The following is a 23295-nucleotide window of genomic DNA, read 5'->3' on the forward strand; positions in this document are numbered from 1 at the left end:
AGCCATGCTATCTCCACAATTTTATGGTGCTGCTTTTTAGATGGAGAAGATAGCACCACTGATTGAAACAGCACAGCACGACAGGCTCAACTAATGAATTCAGCTCAGCTAAGGGAGTTGCAAAAATGCACTAAACAGCGTAAAGTCAGAGAGCTCTTTAGCACAGAGCAACCTATTTTTCACTCAGTCTGATACTCAGCTCCTGCTGAGCTACTGTGGAATAAAACACACAGTAAGGTTTAATGAAGACAATTAAGACACTTTACAAACAGTTAGGAAAAAACAGCTTTTACCTGCCTCATATACAGTCCATTTCCAACTTGAATTTCCACCAAAAGAGAAACAAGCAAGAATTTACCAAATGGAGCTAGAAGGTGGACAGAATTAAATTACTTACTGAGTTTTCTGAAGAATAGATTACGTGTTCATTGTAGGACTCTATCCTGCAGCAACCATACAATCTACTGACATTAGCAAGGACCTTTCACGTACCTGAGCTGCACCGCACACCTTCGGGGTTTGCTAGGGCTCTGGTTGCAGTGACCCACTTGCACCAGTACAGTCCCTTACACTGGCTCACTGCACTGATCTATGAGTATTTGCTTGCAGGCAAATTTCATTAAAGCCACCCAATCCAATAGTTTTCTATCATGAAATTTAAGGCTTGTAGTTTATTTGAAGAAATGCTGAAGAAGAAAAAGGTATTTGAGCACAGATGTTTAACCTGACCATTTTGTCAATTGTTAAGCGTAGTAAAAGGTTTCAGTCTTGTGTCAGTGCTATATCATATACTAAGAAAAACAACAACTAACATACCAGTCAGTCCAAAAACCATCCATCTGCCAGTTTAACAACAAAATCCTTTCCTGGTTCTTACTCTGTCAGCAATACTCATGCTCTAGGCGGATTCTGCCAAGGGCCTGTGGATGAGAAGAGATCATCCGGGGAGATGCACTGACCCTTACCTGTCATCGGTATTGCGGAGAGATGGGAGACGGAAACTTGTGTTCCTGTCCAGCTTCGACTGACTCTTTGTCCTCTTGATGGAGCCTTTCAGACGTTTACTGAAGAAGCCCTAAAATGAGAAGTCACAGCAGTGAAACAGGGAAACTCTTATGCCAGTAACAAATCAATCAGTGCAGTGTCACCGAATCCAAACTCAGCGATTCCCACTGACCACGATGAGAGGACACCCTGGATTGGGATTCCTTGGAGCAGAAAGAAAAGCAGGACAGTATCATTAATGACAGTTCCACTATGTGACAGCTTCAAATTGCAGTAAGTGGTGCTACGCATGTTACAGGTGAACTTCAATGATTCTGATCACTACACAAAAGACTAAAAAAATAAACAACCCCCCCCCTCCATTATTTAGTAAGCAGTAGCCTTAGGTCTCAGTACTTGACCCTAACTCCCCTTCACATACCATGTTTTTAATTTTTGGTCAGATTAAGACCAGAAGATGCCTTTTATTATGTGTTTCTATTGCACCCACAGTTGCACCCAAGTTCTCCTTTTCGATTTAGATACAACAAGTAAGTCTTACAGAAATTGGTAATTCTAAAATTCTCACTAGCCAGAGTTAAAAATCTTTAAAGATTTCAGTACTAGTGATTTCAGGTACTAGTCCTGGTGTTGCTTTGAAGCAAAGCTCAACTCAAGATCTAGCCTGATCTAACCATATTACTTCTTCAGCTAATCTGTCTTCTAAACTACAATCTCATCAGCAAAGCTTTCATCTGTTAGAAAAATTATAGAAAAAAAAAAAAGGGTATGGAAAAATGACCATCAGCTCGGCCAAAGACATACTTGTTGGAAGAAACCCTTGGGGGTCACCTAGCCTCTCTCCTGCTCCAGACAGGTCTACTGCCAACACAAGATCAGCCCAGCTACGACATTATCTGGCCAAGACTTGAAAACCTCCAGGAATGGCGATTTCACCCCCTTTCTGGGCAACTCAATCCAGTGCTGCATTATCCTTCCAGGGAAAAAGTTTTTTACACATTCAACTTAAACATCCTAAGCAGCAATTTGCAGCCGTTGCCTCTCATTAGAGCACCTGCCATTACAGGGGAAAGTTTGGCTCCATCGTCTCTGCAGCTTCTCTTTGAACAGCTGAAGGCTGCTTCGTATCACCCCCCTCCGCCGCCTCTTTCCCAGGCGGAACAAGTCCTCACCCTCTCTGCACACCTATCTCCTTGTAGAGACCGGTAAGAGCTCCAGCTGTACTGCCAGTAGCGTAGCACGAGAACATCTGACCAAGGGGCGCGTGCGCGTCAATGTGTGCGGAAATCACAGCAAATATTCCCAAAGCGGCGGTGTTTGAGCCTACCCCATAAACTCGCACATTAGTTTGAACATAATATGCATTTTAAACGATATTGTATCAAAATATTTCCAGGGCTTGCAGGCACACGTGCACACACATTCTTTGGCATGATCAAAGCAAATACAGAGCTCCTTAATCCAACAGGATTAAGCAACACTTGAGCGGCTGAATCAGTTCTCCCCCTGCACAGCACAGCTGCACAGAGCCGCTGTGCGGTGTTGGCCAGAGAGCTATCACGATCAGGAAAACCCCGATCGCGAGGAATATGATCGGCCGGTTGGTAGAATTTGCTCAGAACGAGCACTCTTCCGTCGTAGACTGAACCAGCACATCCACAGCCTTGCTTCAGAGGAAAGGTCTAGCGACAGCGGCAGCCCGTTGGGGCCAGCCCTCCATCCCGGCACCACGGTTTGCTAGGACAGAAATCGAGGACAGCTAGCCGTGAGCCCAGGAGCAAGGCGACGCTCCTCCAGCGGCGCCGGGACAGGCAGCAGGTGCTGCCCACAGCTGACTCCCGCCGTGCAGCACTGAGCACGCGGCGGGTGGACCAAGTCTCCTGTCCTTCCCGCACAAGACCACTGACGAAGCAGAAGTGTTTTACATGCTCCAGGCGACTCAGCCAGAAGGTTGCCCCCGACTTGTTCGTTTAATGAACTTGTAAGAATCGGGCCATCACACCAGAAGACGACTGTGGCTGTACACTTTTAGCCTGAAAATTCTCGCCTCCCCTCCCATACCCTCAGTTTTCCTTAAAATACCAAAAACCACCTCCTTAGAAAAGCACATCCTTCTTCAATCCCCTCCACCTTTCCTCATTCTGTTATTCTTAGGCCCTTTATATTTAGTTTTCCCTCTTCTTCCACATGCTTCACTCCTCCGTCCTAATCCTCCTGGAGCTGCACGCCCGCCCTCGTCCTGTGCGCCGATTCACGGGTCAGGCTGGGCTCGCTCTCCCCGCGCTCACCTCCCTCTGCTCCTCCAGATGAAGGACAAAGTGAGTCCTGCCAGCTTGTTTCATGACGGAGCCAAGTATTAAAGCAAAAGAAATCCATCCATCCATCCATCCATCCATCTACATCTTTCCAAGGCTAAGTGCACTCATTTGCTCACCAAAGCCTCGGGGCCTCCAGCATGTCCCCAGGAGCCCTTCCGCCAGCGCAGCAGGGTGGCCAGGCTCCTCTCCGCCGCGCAGCTTCGGAGGGCTGCGTGTTAGCAAAAGCCTGTCCGTCCACGAGGCCGCGTGCAGGATCTCTGCAGCACGCACAGCTCATCTTCTCCCGAACGCTCTGCGAAAAAACCTGCTCACACGCACCAGGGCCCGAGAAACGGGCGCGCGTGGCGAGCACCGGGACGCCGCAGGGCGGCCTCGGGGACGGTGCTGCGCCGGCTGGAGGAGGAGGGAGCCCGGCGTCTGCTCCTCACGCCCTGCCGCAGCAGCGGGCTGAGAACTGCTGCACTCTCCCGGTATCGAAAATCAAATGGGAAAGAAAAGGCATGATACAAGACGCTGCAAAAAATGAATCTAGGTAGTGTGCTGGGGGAGAAGCTGCTGTCAAAAAAGGGAAGAAGTATTTTTATCTGTATGTCACTCAGGCACTAACCACGTTTCTGCATTTTTTTTTGGCCCTGTTAGTGGAAAAAGTGCCTTTGGGGGAAAACAAAACAAAACAAAACCCTGCAATCACTAGATGCTCTTGGGCTTCTCCTGGGGCCACTGCTGGAATTCAAGTAGAGGATGTGAAGCACTTTCAAAGGCACTTTCACATATTCTGACCTCTCAGCATAAAAGGTAACACCACCAACTGCAGGGATTCAGATCGGGTGGACTTTGGCGTCATTCCAGTACCTCTCAGGCTGCTCAAATTGCAAACATGAAATAAATTTTTTTTCCCTTAAGGGCAAATAAGACAAAGCTGACCCAGTTTATTATGGGATCCAAAGACATTTGTATCGAGTCATTCCAAATCCCACTCGGACAGCTACCATGAATATTCATTTTTGCGGGAGCACATAAATTTAAATCAGCATTGCTTTAAACTTAGTGAAAGATTTTCTTGGTTTAATCAAATGTAACATACTCTTTAATAAAGCAAATAAGCTGCCTTGGGTTGAATAAGGCTATCCAGAGACGATTAAACCAAAAATTAAACCAAAGAATATATTTAAGGCTAAAAATCATTAAAGCAAAGAGCGTGATTAATGGTGAGTCTCAAAACAAGAAGAAATTTGTAACATTTGCTCCCTGCGCATTGCTGGCACCTTCTGCAGGGCCGGTGCTTACAGATGGACAACTCGGGACCAGCATGAAAAATTCACATGTGCCAGGACTGAGCGGAGCTTTCAGACTTCCATTTGCCAAAGGAAATCCTTTTAAATGCTGAATGTAGGCATAAAAGGATGAAATGAGGAAAAATATAAGCTTATTTATGTAACAAATACCATCAAACTCACCCCCCACACCAGTTTTTATTTTTCTTCCTATATAGGAGAAATCCCTGACAATTCTAATAACTGTAGTTCATAATGCTAAAAAGACAAAAAACATCCCTTATTTCTTTTCTTATTGTCCACGTATTTCTCCTAAAAACTTATTCCAACACAAAATGCACTGCTGTTTGTCTCTCATCCCTCAATATAATGATGAAGTGTCTGAGCTTTAAGAACCCTCAGGAAACATTTTGGAAGCAGTGGGAATGTAATTCCTTCAAAAAAACACCCCAGGACAGAAAAAAAAAATAAACCTATTAACCTACTGTCAGAAATGATGAGAATATCTTTTTATTAAAAACACACAGAATATTGGCTAGGATAGATCAGCCGGAACGATTTTTTTCAAAAGATCAGTGCTGTGTACACGGAGTGTTTTAAAAGAGACCAAGGAGAGACCAGCTGTAGAAGAACGGTGCCCAAACCAAGACACCGAGACACGCAAGACACAGACCTGACAGCTCACATTTAACGGGACAAGACTCGGTACAAACTCCTTTCGGTACCGATGCCTCCGTATATTAAATTAAGGGGAGAGTGCATGATTTCCAGCTTTGGCTCTGGGAAATGCTTGCTCTGGGCTGAAGGGGACAGCTCGGTAAAGCACCACCTGAACTCTCCAACGAAGTCGAGGCAACACCAGCTACTCAACTCGCCGACGACTGCTCCCCGTAGACACGCCGCGTCTTCGCTTCGGAGGAAACAGCCCATGTGTGACGAGTAACGCTTCTCTTCGCTGCTTCAAAAGTCAAAGGTTAATTCAGCCACGGGCTGATAAAACTACATACAACACTAACACGAACTATCCACCGGTAAAACGCACCGTTATTAGCAGAAGCTTCAAAGCAGAACGGGCTGGGTAAAGCGGGCGTGAAGCAGCGCAAAGGCTCGGCTGAGCCGAGCGGCGTCTTCACCTCTCTCGGGCGTTTCTGGGGACGAACGCGTCGTCTTCGCAGAGCCTCTCGAACTTCTACGATTCTCGAGGAGGAGCATTAATGCGTTATCAAAAACAGCAGGCAGACGGCTGAATTTTCAGAGTAAGGAGACTTTTTGGATCGGAGGGGCCGCAAAGGTCTCCCAGCTGCAGCTCACTGCCAGCACAAGGAGAATTTTGTTTCTTTGGTTGTTTGCAAGCAGGTACCAAGGGGGGAAAAAAAACGTAGCCAAGTGAAAATACTTTCCTGCTCATGCATCACTCTTTGCTGATCTTCTCTTCTCCGCAAAAAAACCAGAACAAAACTGAAGTCCAGGATGTAAAACCTCATTAGAGGCAGCGAGGAGGAGGATTTACAAAAGGCCTATTTCAAAGACCGATTATTTAGTTTTGAAATAAAAGCAAGAAGGGATTAGAGACTTAAAAAACAAGTAGAATGGAACTTGCCTAAGCTCCCCGCTCGCCCTGTTATGTAACACGGCCAAGGGGCAATTTCACGTCAGAGGTAGCAAATTCGAGCATCGAGAAAGGGCCCCTGATAAGTGTTATCTGTAAATCAGCTGGTACAATGCACTACCACAAGATATCACATAGACAAAATTTTCAGCAAGATTAAAAAAGGATTACATGTTTATATAAGGAAGAATAACATATGTAGCTGCATTAGTCAGGTTTAAAAATAACAGGAGTGAGCAATTGTCGTGCTTCAGGACACAAGCTGATCAGCAGCAAGGATCAGGAAGGTATTTTTTCCCCCCGATGGGACAGCCCTGCAGATTTGGCCAGATGAATAATTCCACTTTCCAGTGAAAAACTGACTATTGCCACAGGAAGGATGAGGAACAGGATGAACAAGTTTAAGAACAAGAAAAGGGAAGAAACGGAGATTGCACAATACCAGGCATACATTGATGATATAACTACTAATAAAAGGCATCAGGAGACTGCATGTATTCTGCATGCTATGCACGCCAAAGGACTACAGGAATCAAATTTCCCAGGCACTGAGAATCGTACTTAAAAATTCATGAAGCAGCAAGAGCTGCCCGATAGCTGGGGAGAGGTGTGGCAGAGCCCCGCAGCCCGGGCGCATCCGCCTGCCGTCCCGGGAGCTGCTCCCAGACAAAAGAGCGCCCGGGACTGAGGGAGGACAGCCAGAAGCCTATCTAAAGAATAGCAAAACAAGGGCAATAAACCATAAATACCGTGAGAGACGGGTCACCCGAGCCTACCGGGGCGTCCGACCGGTCTGTGGGACGAGCGCGGCACGCCGGGACGCAGCGCCGGCCCCGCACCTTCGCCAGCCGGGCGCACGCGGCTGCCGCCGTCTCCGTCCCCAGCACGCCACCGCTTCAGCAGCCAGGAAGCCTTCCGGCACTGCTGCCCACCTTCTTATAAGAAAAAATAATTGAAGGGAGCTTTGTCAAACCCAGACTGCTGACCCAAACCGAGAGCTGGCTGCAGAAACAGCCGAACGGGGCAATTACGACACATGATAATGTATCACGACACGAGGGAAGAGTCCAAAGCGATGCGGCGGGCGGTAGTGGCGTGGCTGGTTCTGTTTAACTTCTGTGTTAATGATCTGGAAGAAAAGTTAAACGGTACATTAATTACGCTCGGCTATATTAAATCAGGAGGTGAAGCAAGGGCCAGCAAGGACGACAAATAACCTGGGGTTGTGAGCAATCAGACTTGGGTAATGTGCATTCCTGCAAACTTCTACAGTGGGGCTCCGCGAGTCGACCAAAGGGAGTTTCAAAAATAAAAAGCAGGAAGAGTGATAAAAGGGCCAGAAGGCCTGGTTTGCAGAGGGGGCATTAATTAAACTGTGCATAACTCGACTAAACCGTGATTTAGAGGTGAAGAATAGAACGAATGCGCCAATACGCATGTAACTATGAAACCAAGGACAGACTGGAACGTGATCAGGTGCTTAAAGCTATCTACAATAGCTCCCTGACGTTCATCAGAGGGAAATTAGATAAAACAGTCAAGTTTACACTAAATAGAAGTACGTTCCTGCTGTTGAAGTTCAGCCAGTATCACGCACTGTGGAAATACTCATCGCTAGACTCAACTCCAGAGAATTTGATGTAATGAACAACTCTGCCTTGGCAGGAAGATAACGGGAACGTCCCGCGGACGGCGTTATCCCAGAATAACGGCAGGCATGAGGCACCCTGTCCGTAGCGATCACCCGCTTCTTCCTTCCAACACAAAACCCTTCAAGTAACAGCCAACAAAACGAAGCCATCTTCTACCATCACAGGCAGAGGAAGAAAGTGCAAGTGGATGTAAACAAACATCTCACCGCGTTACGGTGAGAAAAGGCAGAGCGGAAAGCGGAAGGAAAACGTTCATCCAACAATAGGGTGGACAGGTTTGAGCACGGCCAGATTTTTCACGAGGGATGCCGAAACGCCTCGCATGAAACGCAAGGCTACAAAGCCATCTCTGCATTGGCACTAGCACAGAATTAAAAATATGTACTTGTAGGCTCTCCGGTCACACAGCCAGAAAAGATCAGAGTGGTCCTAACCTGGCAGCGGAGCTCCAGAGAAGCCACCATCTTGCTGGCTGCATAAAAGATGAGGCTGGGCAGCCGCGAGCTCTCATAAGGCTCTGACCTTCACTCTGGCCGGCTGCACGGGCTGCTCTTGCATTTAGCAGCGCTCAGCACGCAAAGAGCAGAGAGGCAGACAGTAGTGCTGCAGATCCAATTATACGCGCAACGAGAAACAAACCAAGGAAGCCAGTCCATAAGCATCACTCTATCCATCGTATTCACACAGAGTTCCTAGAAAAATCATTTTATTTACCCCAGACATTATGTGCTGGCTTTCCCATCTTGTTTGCACTTGTGTCTCTGCTTCCTTCTTGACTTTTCTTTCTTTTTTTTTTTTTTTTTAATAACCAACGCGCTTGGATGAATCACATACCCTTTGCAATAAGGAAATCACTAACAAAATTATACCAGAAAAGCAAAGTTGATGAGAGCAATACGAGCCTGCAGAGTGGTTTAGCAATACCTCGAGCCCTTCAGAAGGTCTGAAGGTTTAGACAATCTCACATTTACCCTAGTCTCCGGGGGAAGAGCAAAGAGGGGAGCATGGCACGTTGTCGCAGCACGGCGGGGAACGGCCTGCAGCAGCAGGGAACGGGATGCGCCGAGCCCGAGACGCTGCCAGGACCATAGCGTGCGTGGGAAGGGGAAAGCTGGTCTCTCGCCCACCCGTGCGTCACGATGCCTACTTCTAGCCAGGTCCGTCTGCCTTTCTATTTGCTCAGTCCAATAATGCTCATTATTAAAAATAGGACTTTTTCCTACAAATGCAACATCTATAAACAACATACATCTGCGTACATGTGAGAGAACATGCTTACACGCTCCGCCACCTCAATTTGCCCATCTTTCGTGCCCTTCTGTCCTCTACCAATCCTCACCGACGTGCTTGGAAGTTGTCAAATGACAACTAACACAACCGATCCTAGATGGAGACTGATGTTACCAGAGACAAAAGTATTGGGGAAAGAGGGAAGAAAAAGCAACGAAAAGGCACGAGAGCTCTTATGTCTGCACATAAGCTTCTTACGCTGTCCGCTGTGCAACACTGGCGACAGGAGAATCTGTTTTGTTCCCATCAGTGGGAGATGAATTGAACAAGCCCATCAGACATGTTGGTCCATGCAGTGGTTAGTTCTAAACCAAATTATGTTTATAGTTGCTGAGATTACACTTCCCACACAATAGTAAGCTTAACAATAAAATGCCTTTTCCTCCAGTGCACACAGAGGAGGTAGGAAGGCAAATTTCCCAAGCGTTAGGTGTCCATCCCTTCAAATAAATCCTTCGCTGACCACCTCCACTGCAGAGATTACTTAAAGACGTCTCCTCAAGGAAATAGTCACTTAAAGGCCATTATGCAGTTATGAATCAAAATTCCAAATGCGAGACAAAGGCCCATTAGCTGTATTACAAATCACAGCTGCCTTGTTCTGCGCGAGTACCACTGCCTGGTGTTTGAGGGAAAAACTGCACAGAACACGCTGGAAGTCACCGTCTTCTTGAGGAGGCAGTTTTTAAATAGCTTTTCGGAGAGGCAAACTTAAAAAGCTGCAAATGCAACTTATTTTGAAAGTCTCAGCATAATTCTTCATCAGTGTGGAAGAAGGTTAAGTCGTCCCCTGTCTTAAGGTGCCTTCTGCTAGAAACCTCAAGCAGCGAGCAGAAAAGGTATAACACACTTCAGATAACCTGCTAAATTTGTGGATTTTTGCAGATCTAGTGATGGTAAAATAGGGAGAGATGTTTCTTCCTTGGTGACACTGAGGCTTTCCCAGCTCTCCGGCACAGGTAACATGACTTGGCTGCCTCATGGAAGTCGCACATCAGTGGTCTGCAAACAGCTTCAAGGTAAGGCCATAAGAGTGCCTATAATGACTTAAAAATATATACATTTTTTGAGATCTATTGTAGACATTTAGAAAATGGGTATTAAGGGAACTTGTGCTTTTGTTTTTCCAAACAGTGACAGCTACACTGCAGACTTGAGGGCTGAAAGCAGCTGTAGTGTACTGCTGTTTCAGTTTTTGGTTTTGTTGGAGTACTTCTGGTTTGAACTCATTTGTACTCCTAAGCAACCTGCAGCTTGCTCTTCTAAACAGATCAGAAGTTGGCATATAAATGGTATATATAACAGCATACAACAGCACATAAATGGATTATTCAGAACAAGCCTACTAAGCCAGAAGCCTTGTACCTCTGCAAGGCAGAAGGGTGCATTACGCTCCTGGGTATACAGGTGGCTAGACAGACAGGGAAGCACAGTACCAGTTACATGGGGCAGAAATACCTTCTAATTTTTTCTCCTTTATGTCCAAGGAAGACAGCTTGCTTCCTGAATCTCTTTGCCAGAGATTCTTAAAACCCCAATAATGTGCCAGAGGACATGAGAAATATTCTGCAAGGTTTTTGCTTTGAAGAGGAGGAGGGCTAGTAAGTATTAGAGAAGAATTTGAGAAATGTTAAGACAATATTTAAAGGTATGATCAACATAAAGATGCACAAAAATGAATAAAAACACACAGAGAGGTATAAAAAACGCAATACAGATAGTCAGTAAATGATTCTGACATATAGCTTGCAGTTGTCAGACAAACTACCACTATATATATATATATGTATATGTGTGTGTATATATATATATATATATGTATATACACACACACACACACACACACACACACATCTAAAGGCACAGCAAATATACTCATCTAAAGGCTAGGGCAATTACTTATAGATGAAGACAAAGAAGATGGAGAACTTGCCATAAATGAAAATGAGAATTGCTAAGACTTTTGAATCTTCTCAGAGTACAGAAATCCTCCTGGAACCATATGGACCACAGTTGATCATCAAAATCTCAGAATCTGACATAACAGAATATTCTTGCGATAACTTCACATGCAACTAGAACAAACAATTTTTTCTCTCTCCCAAATACCATCCAGAAAACAAATCACTGAAGCAATGGAGGACACTTCTTAGAACCACAAAATAGCTGGGGTTGGCAGGGACCTCTGGAGATCATCCAGGGAGTCCAACCTCCCTGGCTCAAGCAGGGTCACCTAGAGTAGGTTGCTCCGGCCTGTTTCCATTTGGGTTTTGAGTATCTTCAAGGACGGAGACTACGCAACCCGTCTGGGCAACCTCTTCCTGTACTCAAGTCACTCTCACAGCAAAAAAGTTTTTTCTTATGTTTAAACAGAATTTCTTGTATTTCACTTTGTGCCCACTGACTGAGCAGCACTGAGAAGAGTCTGGCTCCTTCTTTATTCCCTCCCATCAGTATTCGTACACACTGATAAGACTCCCTCCTCGAGCTTTCTATTCTCCAGGCTAAGCAATATCTTCTGATACAAATGCTACTTCAGATATTTTCAGACTAGATGAAAATGGATTCAGAGTTTTTCAGCAGACATTATCAGAACAAGATTTAACTTCTGAGAAAGCCTCCGCACACACACACACACACACACACACACACACACACACCCCAAAAAAATGGTCACAACGATGACAGTCAAATATCAGGACAGGCTGCCCAGGAGGCTGTGGGATCTGCATCCACAGAAACTTTCAAAACCTGACCAGAAAGGTCCCGAGCAATCTGCTGGCCCTACTTGGAAGAGGGGGGTGGACCAGAGACTTCCAAAAGTCCCTTCCTATCTAAATTATCCTACGATTCTAAAAAGGGACTAAACATGGTTACCCACTATACTTACACTGATTGAAAGAAGTTAGAAAGCAACCAGGTTGTGAGACAGCCCTTCCCTCTGCTCTCCTCTGTAATTCCAATACACCATGAGTTTATACGTTGCTTAAGAGATCACATTTTCTATAAACTCTGACCTACCTTTTATAATTTAAGTAGCTGTTGTCAAATTCTTTGTTTATTTATTTTTATTTTTAAAGATGACACAGTGTAGGACTTCAAGAACAAGTCTAGACACATGTTTGGATCTGAAGTGAGCTAGGAAGTATGCTTAGAAGTGATGAATGTAACCTAAAGCAATACAGGAATATATAGACTGAGGTACCAAAATGGTACCCATGTCTATAGAGAATATAAGAAAAAATAATGTTCACTAGACAATTCTTTTCTTTCCCCACCCCTCAGGTTTTAAAGGAGAGAGATTTCTTCCCACATAGGGAGAAATATTAAAGTATAATGCAGTATTCAAGTTAGGTATTTTAAACCAAGAAAAACTATTGTTAAAAACATTACTGAACACTTCATTTTAAATTGAGAGGCATTTGCCTTCAGTCTAACATTAGAAAGGTCTTTGTGCTCCTGCTCTGGATACACTGTCCAGAGATGGACCCAGACAAGAAAATCCAGACTTGAGCTGAAAATGTCTCATCTGGATGCAGAGCCAACTGAACTCACCGCAAAAGATGCAAAGAGCAATCAACCTTCATGCAGAGATTTCACCAGCTTCCAAGCAAGCCATAAAGCCATCTCAATTTTCTATGTATTTCATTGATACAAAGGAAAAATAACATGCCATCACTAACCTAACGGATTTTTTCCTAGCCAAAAATTGAATGTATAATGCAAACCCTGGCAGTGACTTCAGAACTATTTATATAGGTTGCTGCCCACATTAATGCTGATGTGCTGCTATTTGCAGCTTTAGATCAATCCAGTACAAATAAGCAAATTACAGATCTACCAGAAATATTACCGGTAATATACAGCAGCTGATACTACCACCTCCTGACAGATTAGCAATACTAACTAAATTCCCCTTCCTTCTCATAGTCTGCTTCTATATTATGATATTTCCAACTCCACCTCCGATTCGATGGGAAAAATTGCTTGCTGGTAGGGAGGGCACACTTACCGGCACTTTGAAAGGAGAGGTGTTCGAAGCATCCATGGAGTTGGTCTTCTCCGACGTGCTGGTCCCCGAGATGCTCCGTCTGCGAGGAGATCTCTCTGCTGGGACCTCTGAGAGGAGAAAAAAAGAAAAGGAAGGTGAACGGGCGCAGGAGGGTGGGCGACAAGTCGGGTTTTACGCTGCACAGGACAGACGCCTCGGCAAAGTTTCCAGCGAATTGTAAGCTGCTGAATTACACTCGCTTATTTTTCTACGCCCGATTCACTTACTAAATTACAACGGCATTTCCACTCGCAGATTCAAGGTTATGAATCCGACCCGATCCTAGGCAATAGGCAATTAAAATAAAAAAACTGGTGCAGATCAATACCCAAAGGTATTTGGTATTCTATTACTGTTCGTGAGCTACTATGCCGAAAACTTTACACTATTCCTTTTTTTTTTCACATTAGCTATGCAGTAATTAACAGACGACCGAAACCGAGACACGGGGAAGCTCAATTTTAGCCCTGGCTGAACACGACTTGACAAAGGTCAAAGTTCGGTCCTATACGATCATCCTGCGGGCTCAAGGCGTACGATCATCAGAAGGCTCGCGACTGCCTGCAGAGTATGACATACATATCTCTGCAGATTTAAAAAAAAAAAAATATACATATATATATAGGTCAAACTCTCCTCGTTCTGGCAATATGACCTTACTAAGATACGACTTTGGCATCCTAAATCCATGCGGGCTGCTCTGACGAGCATAAATATTCCTGCGAGACATGCTTGTATCTGGTTGTAGCGACCATAAAGCATGCACACCGGCGCACGCAAAATAAGGTCTCCCGTGCAAACGGACGCGCAGGACACACAGACGTCTCTCCCCACGCGGCGAGGCACGCGCAGCCGGCTGCGGAGCACACGGATACCTTTATCGCAGCTGCTGCCCATCTCCAGCTCGGTCGGCAGCCTTAAAGCGATCCGGCCGCGCGCGGCATCCTTAACGCGGTGAAGGGACGACACCGCTGCCCGCCGGGGAGCCCACCGCTACCTGCCGCGCCGCAACGGCGGCTCCGGCCGGCGGCATTTCGCCTCCCGCCCTTCCCGGCTCCGGCCCCCGGGATCCGTGCTACTTGCAGGCGGGAGCGAGCGGCTCCCGCGCCGCCTCTCCCTCCCTCCCTCCCTCCCTCCCCCCTTTTCCCAGCCTGCGGAGAGCCGCCGAGCGAGGGGGAGCGCAGCGCCCAGGACTGCAGCGCCTCAATCAATCGCTCGCGCTGCACATCCTCATTAGTTACTTCCAGGCTATTAACAGACGCCCAGCTGCCGGCTTCCCCCCGCCACGGGCAACCGCGCCGGGCCTCCCGAGCGGCAGCGGCACCGGCGGAGCGGGGCTCGCGGAGACGCGCGGCCAGCTGGCGCTGCGAGAGCCGCCGTCTCCTCGCAAAAACCAAAGGGAAAAAGGAAAAAAAAAGAAAAAAAAAAGGAAAAAAAAACCCCACCTTCTTCAGGGACAGCGTTACCTGTGATGCCTTTGCACGCAGGATTTTGATCTCGCCCGAGCTGCGGTGCCGGAGCTGCAAACCCACGGGGGCCACGCGCCGCCGCGGCTGCGGACAAACCGCCCCGCTTCCGCGGCCGCAAACCCTTTCCGTGCCCTCTTCCCGTCTCCGGAGGAAAAGACGACCTCGGAGGCGCCGCGGGGGGCTCCGGCCCCGCGTCCTACCTGGCTCGAGGCGCTGGGGCTGCCAGCGGGCGAAGCCTCGCCGCGGGGGAAACCGGTATCCTGGTGCAACGAGCTTCCCCCCGAGCGCGGCTGAGGGAGGTGGGAAAACACCCCGCTCCGGGCTCCGGCGGGATGCTACTCCCCCTCCATCCCGGCGGGCCGGCAGAGGCCCCGGAGCGCGCGGGGAAGCGGGCGCCGAGCGGTGGGAGCCCCGCGCCGCGCAGCACCGCGGCCCGCGGCTCACAAAGGGCGCCGGCGCTCCGGGCCGGAACCGGCGGCGCCCGCTGGAGCCGCGGCCGGCGCCGAGGCAGGCCTGCCGCCTCCCTCCCGGCATCGGGGATCAGCGAGCAAGCCGTGCCCTTCCTTTTTTTAAAGCAAAGCTGTTCTTTTAAAGACTGTTTTGGGGGCGCGGGGGACACACAGGGCAGCGATGCACCCTGAGAGGGTGCCAGCAAGGGGGAGGTACCTAAAGAAAATAAAGCACCCGAATTACGCAAAGCATCCTTGATTACTATTTTTTTAGTGCCGTTCACTTACCTCTGGGCAATATTTTCTTTTTTTTTCAAATTCAAGTGTAATTTAAGCGGTTATCCCCGGGTATACAGCTGTCTTGCAGATTAACAGAACGAAAACCCTGCAGCGCTTTCTTGCGACTCGCCGTTTCTTTTACGGGCGACGCTTCCAAACCCAAGGGCCTCGGGTCCAAGCGCGGACGGGCCGCAGCACGCCCGGGGCAGGTAGCGTTGGGAGACGGGACCCCCAAACGCAGCCGCCGGGCGAGCGCTTCGCCGCGGCGATGCCCACAGATCCCCCCGCCGCCCGCCGGGCCGCGGGAACCGCCGCGCTGGACCCTCGCTTTGCACAGGGCGGGGGAAAAGAAGAGACCCAGAGAGAGCTGCCGCCTCTTCGCTCTGCTCCCGTCGGCATTTTTTTTCCTCACCGCGAGTTGCCGAGCGCCCAGCACAGCACGTAAATAACGATTCCCGAGACGCTCCCGCGATCCCCGTGGCTTGGCCTCCTCCAGTTTCTTTTCCGACCCGCTGGTTCTGCTTGGTTTTACGGGCGGGAACGCGCAGCTGGCCTGCTAATGAGAATACTTTCAGTCTAAATAAACTGCCGCGTTGAGCCTATTAAAAAGGGAGTCTCTAATTCACTTTTAAAGCCTTCTAAAAAGAAAAAAAAAAAATCAATAAGCGTTGCAACAAGTATGCAAACCCCCCCCGCCCCAAGGCGATGTCCGATGGATCGGCGCTGCGCCCACCTTGAGTAACGTTACGGCGCTCGCAGCTTTGGTCGGGCGGAAGAGACCGTTTCTGTCCCGTCGTCCCTACAGGCTTGTGTCCGAGCGGCCAAGTGACAACGCTAATGAGAAAGATCTTGCTGGGGACAGTCACTCTTTACTTAGGGTTTCTGCTTAAATAAATAAATAAATAAATAGAATAAAATGAATTGGGGGTGAAAACATCTCCCAGCAGGCAAAATTACAGAGAAAATAAAAAGCAGCAAGAAAGCAAGCGTTGGGAGATTTATAAAAGGGAACAAGAAGAAGAGCTGTGTCTGAAGAGCATCTTCCAAATGAGCACTACCCAATGAAATAACAAGTCTCATAAGAAAACAAATTACAAAAGGAAAAAGGTCCCTGTTATCTCGTGGGGTACGCATTCTTTCATTTTTCTCACTCAGAGAGAACTCAGATTCGGGCCCCATTCACAGACCATTATAAAAAAGTAATTAAACGCCCACATAAAAAGCCTAGATAAAAAGCAAACTCAGAAAAAAAATATGACTTGAATTTTCATGTCCTGACATCCAAACGCATTCTGACCAAAACACATCTTGGAAATTCTACCAGGTATATCTTAATGGAGAAAACTGAAATTTGCTGTGATAGTTCTTCAATATTTATTGAGACATCTAGATATGGAGTAAAAAAAGACCAGAAGAGATGTTCTCATCCATGAGCAGGGATTTTCAAGGAAGACACTGTGCTTCACTGGGGATTGAGGATCTGAGTGAACATCACAGACTCTGAATTAACATGAAGCTAATTCTGTTGGTGGTAGCTGCTTGCGTTGCGCTGGCACTAAGAAAAGTGCAATTGCATTGGGCCCACGGCAGAAGGCATGCAGCAGACAACCTCATGGCAGCTGAAGTCATTGAAGTGACATTTTAAGCCACTGAGCCTCCAGGAGCTCACAGTCTCCAAGACGAGCAAAACCAATGAATACATGGAGCAGGCTGGGAGAAAGGGCACGAGCATCCTTGGAGACATCCGTTAGCAGCTTTCAAGTGCTGACCATCAGGGTCACTTTCTGCGGCATGTTCTCGAGAACCTGGAGGTGGCATTCAGCAGCTCCGACGTCGGCAAGCCCCCGCGCCAAGGCAGCCTCCAGCTCCACATATGCAAGCCAGGGGGAAGCAGACACATGTCCCAGCTTCCCAACGTACCCTCTGGATAATGGGCATGTCCAGTTGAAACGGGAACAGGCAGTTCAAGGTGCCTCTTAACCTCCTTACGCGTCAGCCCCCAAACCCCGTTCGCCGCTGGACGCTACGTGCAGAGATACAAACGGCCAGGACCACCGTGCCAATGACATGCAGCAGACACGAAGAGCTTCAGCACAGGACCCAGAGATGCTGATGGCCTTGCTAGCTCCTAACGATCTTGGACTGCCTCTGCTCATTCAAATTACCTTGTGCTTGCTGCACGGAGAGACTGCGCACACGCAATTAGCACGGCTCAGCTGACGCACGCTACCTCGTTCCTGCAATGCAATTTGCTCAGAGGCTTATGGCTTAGACGCACATGAGTATGATATCAATATTTATTATCCTCATTATTAACCGACAGCCTCGAGCCACGGCTTTCAGGAACCGTCTCTCTGCAGGGCTGCAAATTGAGATATTCTCCACAAAGCGCCCTTTTGCTCTTGTTCGCGGGATATTCTCGCACGTGACCGGCGCTCCAATGCAGCAAAGCTCTCTGGCTCTTCCCTGCTCCTCTCAGCAGGCCAGAAGACCGCTCTGAGCTTCAGCACTTCTTGCTCAGGACGGCAGGATTTTGCCCCTGAGCAGGAAGAATCACCATTACGGACACAAAAAGGAGACTCTCAGTGTATTGTAGGCATCTACAGGATGCCACTGAACCTTAAACGCGGCCGTGGGCTACAGACAGAATTGGGGAATTAGTATCTCTAAGAAAAAAATATTTTACACAAAAATACATACTTGGAGGCCAAAAAAAGTGCTCTGCTACATAGCTCACCTCTGCGGCACCGTTCAGAGCCTGGGCTGAAAAAACACTGCCTGGTGCTTCGAGGTGCTGGCCAGGAAACATCCTGCAGACCCCTTAGTGCCGAACAAAATGGAAACGTGGGAGAACAGAGGAAATGAGCAGCCTCCTTGAGAGCGGCGGTGGGGCCCGACCCACGCATGCCCTCGTCCCTGCTCCCTTCGGGCACGATGCTCCCAACGAAGGCCACGGCATACAGCGACGTGCCCGGCCACCCCAGGAGCCCGCTCACTGCCTGGGTGGGGGGCAACCAAAACCTGCATCCGCACTGAAGGCTGCCTGCTGGACTGACAGCTAAAAATCCACAAGGGTGGCCGCTATTTCTTGGGAAAAAGCCGCTATTTCTTGGGGAAAAAAGGATACCGGAGCCACCACAACTGGAGTTAATAGCCCGTGGAAACGGAAAAGGGCACACCGCATGTGAAGTTGTCCTTCTGAACCGTTCAGAGCCTAGAAACTATCAATACCAAACAAATTCTGAGGACAATCAAAAACACGGAGTGAGAAGGAACCGTTTACAGAGAAAAGACTAAACGAACAAAACCAAGCAACAACAGCTCGACAGAGCAACAGCTCGGAGGGACACACGGAACAGCAGTCAGCTACGATGCGAGAATGCTGTTTAATACCTGTAAGAGTTGGAAGATGCATTAAGGCTGAGCTATAGATAAGATATTCAAAGTAAGTGATTTTCTACTCGAGGGCGGATAAACTACTGCGTTAGTATCCAGAAGCAGAGCACAGAACTGTTGCACTGTGCTTTCTACATTTAATTTCTAGGCTACAGAAGTACCTGATCATCCTTGGGTTGAAATGTTTCTTTTTCCTTTTTTTTCCCCCTTTTTTTTGCAAGCCGGGCTTGCAGCGACACTGCTCAGCCCGGGAACGCTCCCCGGCCCTGCTCGGGTGGCACGTGCCCGCTTACAACTCGGGCTTTGCCCCTTGGCGACTATTTTAAGCAGCTTCTAAGCGAGTTTAAAAGCTTTCACAAAGTAATAACGTCGGGTGACTTCGGACTGCAGGGATTTAAGCGCCCGTGGAAGCGGCAACCTCCGGAGAGGGTCAGAGAGAACAGGAGCAGCACCCTACCGTACCGAGGAAGGAGAGGAGGCTTTCCTCATCTTCGGCGCTGCTATCCAGCCGCTCGCCCGCATCCCCCGGCGACAGGAGACTCATTCTCCAGCCGGAAGCCTCTTCCCTGCAGAAGGCGGTAAGCGAGCGCGGCGGGGAAGGCAGGGGCGGGCAGGGCGGGCGGGCAGCGCTGCCTCCCCCCAGCGCCGTCCCTCTGTGCCACGCAGAAACGGGGAAAGGAAAAGGGAAAAAAAAAAGGAAGAAAAAAGGAGGGGGGGGGAGAAATGCACCGTTAACGAGGGGACATGGGACCCCTCGTTCTCCTGTTTAACACGGCATTAATATTCCTGGGGAAACTCATGGCGGGGGGGGGGGGGGGGAGGAAGTCTGCAGAAATCCTTCCCTGCTACTTGCCTCTTTCGGTGCGGTTTAATGGCTAGAGAGAGGCCACAGCATCCCGCAGGACACCTGGCTGCGCAGCGGAGAGGTGCAGCAGAAGAGAAGGGCGAACGGGAAAGTCCTCCTCAGAAGTCATTAAAACACTACAACTAAAAACCCAGAAAATTCAGAGCGACTCTCAAATGCCGACGAACCCCTGGCATTTAGCAATAGCAAAATCATCAAATTTGAAAGCAGCAATAATCATCGCGGTCACCTAATCTGATTTGCTTGAAACACCCCTAGAACGGCACCCAGCGCCTCTCACCTGTCCGACACTATTTATACGTGAATAAAGACACCTCTAGGAGAAAGGTGTGCAATTTGAACGGCCACCGCGAAGGGTCAGCCTATCCCAACGGCTAACTGCGCTCACGGTCAGCCGTTTGCTCCCCATTTCCAAGAAGGATTTTATCTAGCCGCATCTCCTAACCGCTGCACTGGTTGACATTTGAATGCTTTAATGCTCTCCAATATCAAACTCAGGCATCAAAAATCACCTCTCTATTTACATCCTTTGCAAATGTCCGCTTTCAATCACTCAAAAAAACAAACAAACAAACAAAAAAAAATATAACCAAAAAACCCCAACCCACTCCTCCATGACACTTATTTTAATTTTGAAAACTCTCGCTGTGCAAAAAACAGACAAAACCTTCTCCAGGACTGCAGCAGGGAAGCAGCGTCAGTCTCCTTTTAAAGCTTGCCACAGGCAGAAGAAAGGCAGTGAATAACTTCTTAAATGTGTCCTTCTCCATCTTAATGTGGCTCTTGTGTTTTAGAGCTTTTCAAAAATCTTTCAAAAAACTCTTGTCTGAATTTTCCAGGACAACCAGTGTTTGAGATAAGTTGCAAATGTGCCAGAGAGGAATATTCAAAACATGCTGAGAGCACTACAGTGGAAAAAAAATTGTTGAATCCATGCAAATACACGTACAAATTGCCCTACTGACCAGAGAGAAACTAGGCAAAATGTGAGATGGCAAGCATCCATTACCGAAAGCTAAAGGTATGGAAAGGTAGGAGAAATTAGCAAAATAATAGGTTAAAAATATATTTATAAGAAACTGGTCTCTGCCTTGAGAGACTATAGTTTTCCAAAATTAGCACAGGTACCTAATATAGAATAGCATGTAAAAATATGAAAAGTCTCCTTTGAACTGCTGGGATTCAGCTCCCCTGCTCCTGCTTTCCAAAGCGCCCACAAGGCTGAAAAATTAAACCAAACCTTTACGTTTCGGAACATCTTATATAAGCTAGTAATTTAAAATGTGTATACATCCCCAACTGGTAACTCTTTATATTACCATCAGTGAATGAGCTTCTGCTCCTTTTTCAGCTGTCAGAAATGTCACCCTCCTACAGTTATGATGTTGAAACCTATGAAGCTAAGCAGCTTTGCCATCCCGTGGCTTTAAAAATTACCACCCTTGCTAAGTGAAACTCACAGAAGCACAGGGGCTCAGATTTTGCTAAAGGAATTTTAGTAAATGATAATTCCTAATATATGCACATAATAAAGTGCAGATGCCTTCTGATGCGGATGCTTTGCCAGCACCAAGCAGCAGGAGCATTATAAATCATAACGTATTAATGCTCTCTGCATGAGGCACTTACAAGAAAGGAAAAATGGATCGCACTTGCGCCAGGGACAGACTGACTGACTGATTGATGGATATTGCTATAGCCAGTAGGCGATTTCTTCACAGCAATATACATTAGACATTGTACACCCAAGTCATTCTTGCTAAACTGTTTCGAAGTTAATTTATGAGTGGAGGAAGACAGGATATTTATGCACTTGAAAAATGAAATCCTCCCTCCAGAACAGTGGCAGAGTGGCTAGTGAGAGGGCAACTTTTTTTCCCCCAAGAAGAAGGCAGGCAGAGACATATAAAATAGCTTGCCTGGGGTTGCATCACTAGTTAAAGCACAAGAAACAATAAACCTCTGCTTGCCCAACTCCTGGATCAATGTCATATATACTAGACAACGCTCCCCACCTCTAGGCCGGTCCATTAGGAAACAGGAAAAATTGAGCCATTCTGCATGAGGAAAAATGCCAAGTGGTAACAACTTTCCAATCCTATTCCATGCCCTGGCACAGAATAAGCAAGCTAGCTTGAAAAGTAAGTTTTCCAGACATCCAGAAGTGCCAGTTCTAGATGCAAAAGGCTCCACTTCCTGCATTAAATCAGTCTAAGTGCCTAGCTCAAATGCAAGTCCCCTTGTTTTGAGAAGCGTTATTACAGTGCAACAACCTGAACTACATTCTACTCTAGCTCAAAAGCATCTGGGTGGACAAGACTGAGTAATTCATTTGCACTACAGAACCACAACAGAGGGATTCACAATTATTTTGTGACACGGATGACTTTCTGGCTTAAGCTACAAAAGCTAAACTAGCCTGTAATGTTGTGACACCATCCTACGGGCAAGCTACGGACAGCTTAATGGGATTATTCCATTGCACTGCAGGTCAACAGTAGCCTTACCTCGGACACAAGACACGGAGAGCCTTATCGGAGCACGGCAAAGTGCACAGAAAGCCCTTTTTCTTCAAGAAAAACTCAAAGGACAGTCAGGTCCTTCTTTAAGCCAGTCCATTCTGCCACGCTGAGTGAAACCGCGCTAGTGAATGACAAGCTCGCCCATGCATGTTATCATCCAGTACTTCATCTTCCCAGATCGCTTAATGAAGTGATTTTAGCACAGCCAGAGGTCTTAAGTGCTCTTGCTCAGCAACTCTTGTCCAGCTGAATACAATCTCTACATGCCACAGCACCTAAGCAATATAATATTTTACCACTGGAAGAGTGTCCTTTACTTCACAGAATCACAGAATGGTTGAGGTCGGAAGGGACCTCTAGAGACCATCTAGTCCAACTCCCTTACTCAAGCAGGGTCACCTACAGCACGTTGTACAGGATCGCATCCAGACAGGGTTTGAGTATCTCCAGAGAAGGAGACTCCACAACCTCCTCTGAACAACCTGTTCCAGTGCTCTGTCTCCCTCACAGTAAAGAGGTTTTTCCTCACATTCAGGTAGAAATTCCTGTGTTTCAGTTTGTGCCCGTTGCCTCTTGTCCTATTGCTGGGCGCCACTGAGAAGAGTCTGACCCCATCCTCTATACTCTCCCTTCAGATACTTATACAGATTGATAGGATCCCCCCTCAGTCCTCTCTTCTCTAGACTGAACAGGTCTAGCTCTTGCAGACTTTCCTCATGTGAGAGATGCTCCAGTCGCTTCAGCATCTTAGTAGCCCTTCACTGGACTTGCTCCAGTAGCCCCATGTCTCTCGTGCATTGGGGAGTCCAGTAGTGGATGTAGCACTCCAGATGTGGCATCACCAGGGCTGAGCAGCAGGATCACCTTGCTCAACCTGATGACAACACTCTTCCTCTAATGTACCCCAGGATACCATTTGGCCTCTTGGCCACAAGGGCACACTGCTGGCTCATAGTTAACTTGGCATCCATCAGCACTCCCAGGTCATTTTCCCGGTCAGGCCGCAGGCTGTACAGGTGCATGGGATTATTCCTCTCTAGATGCAGGACCCTGCACTTGCCTCTGTTGAACCTCAGGAGGTTCATTTCTGCCCAAATCTCCAGCCTGTCCAGGTCC

General features: G+C 47.6%; 1 protein-coding gene across 9 annotated transcripts in view; it reads right to left on the bottom strand.

Annotated features, from left to right (window-relative positions):
• The window catches only part of RASAL2 (RAS protein activator like 2), a 129708-nt gene that overhangs the window by 40530 nt on the left and 65883 nt on the right, over positions 1-23295 (bottom strand). For 8 of the 9 annotated variants that reach the window (XM_062582076.1, XM_062582074.1, XM_062582077.1 and 5 more), the window contains 2 exons: positions 13161-13267; positions 966-1075 (listed from right to left, as the gene is read on the bottom strand). In XM_062582076.1, the coding sequence (XP_062438060.1) occupies positions 966-1075; positions 13161-13267 (217 nt within the window). Of the gene's footprint in view, positions 1-965; positions 1076-13160; positions 13268-13426; positions 14187-23295 lie in introns of those variants that run through there. The other variant, XM_062582078.1, reaches the window with a different exon arrangement.

This window comes from Rhea pennata, chromosome 8 (genome assembly GCF_028389875.1).
Source record: "Rhea pennata isolate bPtePen1 chromosome 8, bPtePen1.pri, whole genome shotgun sequence".
NCBI lineage: Eukaryota > Metazoa > Chordata > Aves > Rheiformes > Rheidae > Rhea > Rhea pennata.